The 6,028-nt window shown below is 32.6% G+C and overlaps 1 protein-coding gene and 1 long non-coding RNA gene across 2 annotated transcripts in view; one reads left to right on the top strand and one right to left on the bottom strand.

Annotated features, from left to right (window-relative positions):
• LOC107642331 overlaps window positions 1-707 on the bottom strand; it is a gene marked incomplete in the record, with an annotated part of 1,704 nt that extends 997 nt beyond the window's left edge. The window contains 2 exon segments of the mRNA XM_016345645.2: window positions 1-26; window positions 140-707. Of these exon segments, the coding sequence (XP_016201131.1) occupies window positions 1-26; window positions 140-610 (497 nt within the window).
• The window catches only part of LOC110271679, a 23,503-nt gene continuing 22,201 nt past the window's right edge, over window positions 4,727-6,028 (top strand). The window contains exon 1 of the long non-coding RNA XR_002362245.1: window positions 4,727-4,739. This is a non-coding gene — a long non-coding RNA (uncharacterized LOC110271679). The remainder of the gene's footprint in view (window positions 4,740-6,028) is intronic.

Raw genomic sequence — 6,028 nt, 5'->3', positions numbered from 1 at the left:
TCCGCTTTCGCCGTGTCTTTCTCAACCTGCAATTTCATCATCCATCATCAGATCCATGAAATTTTCCTCTTACACCTTTTTAGGTGAAAAGATTCATTAAACGAGTGCATTAGAAATTGAGTTTTCATTTTTCAATCACCTCGTGCAGGAATTTCCCGTAGTTTCTAAGCAAAAGAGCGTCCGTAGGGTTTGACTTCAGCATTTCCTCGTAGTATGCGCCAATCTTCATCCTATCGCCGCCGTTTCCTCCGGTCGCCGTCGCGATTCTTCTATCGCCGCCGCCGTAGCCGGATCCGCCACCGACTTCTTCATCTTCGTCCTCTCGCACGATCACCGGGAAAGGCCGCGTTCCTCTTCGTTTCAGATCCTGGATAGCGCCGAATCCTTCGCTCGCGGACCGAATCGATGACTCCGACATCACTCGGCGGATTCCGCTTGGCGGAAGGTCTCTGCGGCCGTCGGAGTCTAAATGTATCGAGAGGCTCGGCGACTGAACACGGCTGTTGTCACCGGAGAAGGACGCTTGGCGCGGGAGAGAGAGGCGAGGTGAACAGTTCCGGACCGGATTCAGGACCGGCACGGATCCGGTTCTTATGAGAGAAGCTCTCATAGCTCTTATGAGAAGTTTCGAGTGTTTGATTTTTTGGTATTGTGCGTAAGATAAGAGGCGATCACCCCCACCTACTAGAAGAGTTCAAAGGACCCCCTTTATTAAGGGGATTTAATGGAGGGGCAAAAGGGGTATTTAATCTTATAGTGTATGATTGTATTGCATCTGAACCATTAGCAGTTTAGCACCGCTGAAAGGGTTGACCCCCTGATTCTACTAGATTATGACACGTTTTTGTGGTCACACGTGTACCCCCCCAAATAGCAGGCTTGTTTTCTAATTATTGTGTGAATAAAAAATAATACGAGAATATTTTAGTATTGAAAAAATTTTAAGTGTACCGGAGAACATTAATATTCCAGTTGTATTAACTGTTGATTTCAATTAATAAATATTATACATATTTTTTATAATTCAGATGAACGGTTAAAACAATTGAAATACCGATATTTTCGGTATACTTAAAATTCTTTCTTTAGTATTATTTTACATAAAGTTTACTTATATCAAATCAAATGTATCCTTTAAGATTATTTAAGCATGGTACTTTATTTGATTTGCTTTATCATATTTTGAAGGAAATACTAAAGCCAATTTAATTATTATAGTAAAAATGTTAAATGTATATTAAAAAATTATTTATCAAAATAACTATTATATTTTTAATGTACATTTTATATTAATAATTGATTTAATTGTTAATTTTGAATGTATACTTAAGATTAACACTATTATGGTGTTGAGTACAAGTTAATTATGGAAAGTTCTAAAGGAGCAGAGACTTTTCTGTGGGAGGGAGGCGCAAGAAAATTGATTCACGGGCGGTTTGTGAAATGGTTTGATGGAGTCCAAACTCTAAATAGTAAATATTACGCCACGTAGAAAAAGATCACGTGATGGAGTATTGAAAAGTAGTGAAGTGAAACTTACATAAAGAAGAATGTGAAGTGAAACTGATGTGGTGAAATACTTTCATGTAGATGTAATATTGTCTTTGGTTGATTGTTCTTACTATTATCATAATTGGTGGGTAACTTATGTGATCAATGCAAGGGGCAATGTGAAAGTGTGTGCTAATGGTTCCTGTTGTGTGGGGTTTAACAAGAATGTCATACTACTCTGCAATTAAAATCATGAATCAATGTGTTAGAAGAGCTGATTAAATGGAATGAACAATCGGGTATTACGCAACCAACTTGGGTTGGTCGAGTGGTTAGCTCACTCGTCCGTTTAAGTAAGTATCGGGAGTTTGAATCTCGCATTGTGTATACAGCAATTCATTGGCCAGCGGTAGATCCTTAAATGGAGTTCCGATCCACGACGGATTAGTCTTTGACCTATCGGACTGAAGGATACCGTAGACAACAAAAAAAAATGGATACATATTAGGTGAAAGCTTATTTGCTTGTTTGATCTAGGATTATCAATTTATCACGTTGAGTTATTTTCTAAAATAATAAAAAAATAGATAAAAAAACGTTGTCTTTCTCTCAAATTAAATTCAAATTAAACAAAAAACTCAAAAAGAGTCATGCTCTCAAATACAGCTACTCACTACGAATAATAAATATATAATATAACAATTAAATCATATGCATATTTCTTTTTGGGTGACAACACTTTTGTTTCTTCCTATTAGTTAGGAAGTAAATTTTGATATTATATCTTTAATTTACAATCATGGAGTCGCCATATATAAAAGATTCAAGTCCTCCTCCTAAGAAATAATTGGTAGGGACATTAAAATGTGTTTGAAGAAGAAGGGAAGAAAATTCCAAGACTCATCACGTCATTATTATTGTAAAATCTCCCGTCAACGGAATGGGCAAACGGTATGGTAAGGGTGCTTGCTGTGGTTTTCGTGCGAAAATGGTTTTGCATTGCATGGAGATTGGAGAATACAGACAAAATGGTTGAAAAAGAATCTTGAAAAAGGAGAGGACATTGGATAGTAAACACTAGGATAAGGTTCATCTCCTTTGTTCCATTTTTGGCACTCTCCCATTTCGATTGACTTCACAAGATAAGATTGATTATTGAATTTCTATGCTACAATTTATATTTTTTAACTTTTCAACTTAAAATTGAAAAGAAAAAGAGTAAATATCGTTTTTGTCTCCAACGTTTTGGGTAAATCTTATTTGTGTCCCTAACGTTTAAATTGTCTTATTTGTATCCCTAACATTTGTAAAAGTGATTCAATGTTATCCTGCTGTAAATTACACATCATGAACGCTTTAGTTTGAGTTTTAAAAATCTCTTCTTGAAGTTAGAATACAAATGTCTGGGATAGAATCGATGATCTACTCCGAAAAATAGCTTATCAAAAGTTGAAACTAATTCCTACAACATTTACATAATTCACTTTTTTAGGGACATAATTGAATCTAACACAAATAGTGGGTATAATATTAAAATCGAACACATTCAAATTAGACATAATTGAGAATGAATGCATCCAAGTTAGAATAATTGAAAAATATAATCTGATTTGTTAGTATAATTGATAATAGAATATCATTGAATCACTTTTATAAACATTAGGGATACAAATAGAACGATTTAAACGTTAGAGACACAAATAAGACTTACCCCAAACGTTAGGGACAAAAACAATACTTTACTCAAAGAAAAATTATTGAATTTCTTAAAATTTATTGATTTTCAAGAATTTGTTTGAATTAAAAGGAAAAGAAATATTTTACAATCACAATATTTAAACTTTTAGAAAATATGCATATACCAACCGAAAAATCCAAACATATGATTTTGTCAAAATTTTTATACAATTCTTGTAATAGTTGAAAAAAAAAAAGAAGAATGCCTTCCATAATATATATAATAGAATGCTTTTCATTGTTTGTTTATTTTCGTCATAGATGCTTATTTATCAGTTTTTTTGGAGATGACAGATCTTTGTGAATATCAGTAAATATTAATTGCAAAAAAGTTTTAAAATATATAACAGAAAATAATAAATATAACACAATTAACCCTAAAGTTAAAATATAATATAAAAATCCATTCGTATCATTTTAAGGTTATTTTTATTAAATACACAATAAATATATTGAAATTTTAAAATATTTATTTTTTATTACAGACTTATTATATTGATGCCCTTAACAAGTGGTTTTAGAACACTTATTAATAATTTCTTAAAATATTTAACTTTTCTATTTTTTAGATTCATTGACAATTTAATGTATTTATGTACAAATTTTGTGGATATACTAAATTACTAATGAACCTAAAAGTAGTGTGTAAAGAAGAGAAATATTATGAGAATGATGGATCTTTCAATTTTCATTAATGTCCAATACAAACAGGATTTTAGCAATGCAAACCATCAAAAACTTTGTATAGACTTCCACACACAAAATTTTGGGCTCTTGGTCAATATGATATTTGTGCATCAGCTACCCCAACAAAAAATAATGACTCTTTTGGATCAGAGGGTTTACCAATAGGTTTGGATGATGGACATATATGTATTAAACACCCAATTAATGAATTATCGATATACCGGATCTCTTTAAGTTGGGCTCAACATCTGTTGGGTTTTATCAAACTCTTGATCCGGCTCCTGATATTTTTTTTCCGTGAGACAAATTAGCCCCTACGTCAATAGTATGTTTCTGGGGTTAACGGAACGTGAATATATGGCAAGTTAAGATGGTGATATGTCCGTTAAGTGCTAGCTTGGATTGGCATATTAATGAATCACCCAATCCGACCTTTGACAATTTTTGAAAAATATAATTTCGTGTTTTATCTGCACAGAACATGACCAACCCTAAACGCCTCTTCTTCCTTCCTTCTTTTGTAGAATCCTAACTGTCTACCACCATGAGCCATGAAGATCATTTTTCAGAAACTAGGGGTTGCACGCTGCGTGGTTATGATGTTGGCAAAGAGAGTAAGTGCTGCACCTTTTGGAAAACACATAACATCATAATTAAACTTTAAATTTTAATAGATAGATAGACAGATTTTAATGTAGATTATTCATTAAACATGTCAATATGAATTATATATTAATTTATCTAAAATTCAGATAGATTAGTTCATACCAAATAATTTCAAGGTATACTTGTTTAAACTCTTGCAAAAATTTAAATAAAACTATGTAACAAGTTAATGAAAATCTATGACCAATGGAACATTTTTGTGTATGCGTATATGTGGTGGAACAAAGACAAATATCATTTTTAAGAAGAGCATGTAAGATTCAAAACAGACATAATATTGCATTGCATTAGACTAAAATGCAAACTTATGAACAATAAGGAATCGAAGCATCAACCTCAATAAAACACCTAAGTTTTTTGGTCAAAATATACAGAGCATATTTGTTGTTATTGAATCCTAAGCCATGATCTAATTCAGCCCTTCATGCAAAATTTGAATATAAACTATACTCCAAATCATAAGTTTCAAAGCATGTTCAATAGCAGAGAGTGTGAATAAAACCAGCTTCAACTTGATCATACACATGCAATGGCAAAGAAAGTGAGTAACAAAGCTTACTTCTCAACAGACAATTTTTTCGTCACGGTACCGTCAAAACGCCGTCAATAATTCCGTCGGGAGCACTGTCTTCCTCCAAGTGAAGGGTCTTCAACGAATTTTGGAAGGGAGAGAATTAGGATTTTTGTAATTTTAGAGAGTGAAAGAGGGTTTTGTGTTATCACATATGGATCTTCTTTTTTTAATAAAATTGTTAGGGACCAGATTAAGTGGCCCATTAATCTGTGCATCCAGGTTGGCATTTAACTGACATATCATTAACGTAAACGTGTTACGTAGACATGGTCAATTAACTCTAGAGACAAATTATTAATGGAAGGACTAACTTATTTAACGGAGTTAAAAAATAGGAGCTGAAAAAGAGTTTTTTTTTTTTTAAGGGATCTCGTTATCTTTTAATGTTATTATCAGGGCAGAATTTTTCCTCAAAAAAGAATAATTAATAGACACCAAACAATAAAAAAAGAAAAAATTTGAGTGTTCGGTGTTCCAGATACGATGGTATATTAAAAAAATGATAAAATAGACATTAATTTGTAGGATGAAATCTTAACGTCAACATATTAGTCATATAAAAATTCCATAAATGGAATGTGTGTATATTTCAAATTAGCTTTTGAGTTTGTTAGTATTGAGTTTATGATTATTTCTTTTTTGGTTAATATTTTTCGATCATATTTAGTTTCCAAGTTTTTATGATTTGGATAAAGTCAAAGTGTTTCGCCTATGAATTATATATGTTGTAATTTGCAGACTTTTCCAACTCCGGGACCAACTAAGTTTGCCGTTGTCGCAGTTGTCGTTTTCAAAACCAAAGCCACAACTTTGGACTGAGTCATTGTGTACTTGGCAATTAATTAAAGCGGCAGATAATTAAGCTCTCTATAC

Source organism: Arachis ipaensis, chromosome B05 (genome assembly GCF_000816755.2).
Source record: "Arachis ipaensis cultivar K30076 chromosome B05, Araip1.1, whole genome shotgun sequence".
NCBI classification, from domain to species: domain Eukaryota; kingdom Viridiplantae; phylum Streptophyta; class Magnoliopsida; order Fabales; family Fabaceae; genus Arachis; species Arachis ipaensis.
Note: the sequence above shows the minus strand (reverse complement) of the source record. Positions and strands in the feature narration are given on the sequence as shown.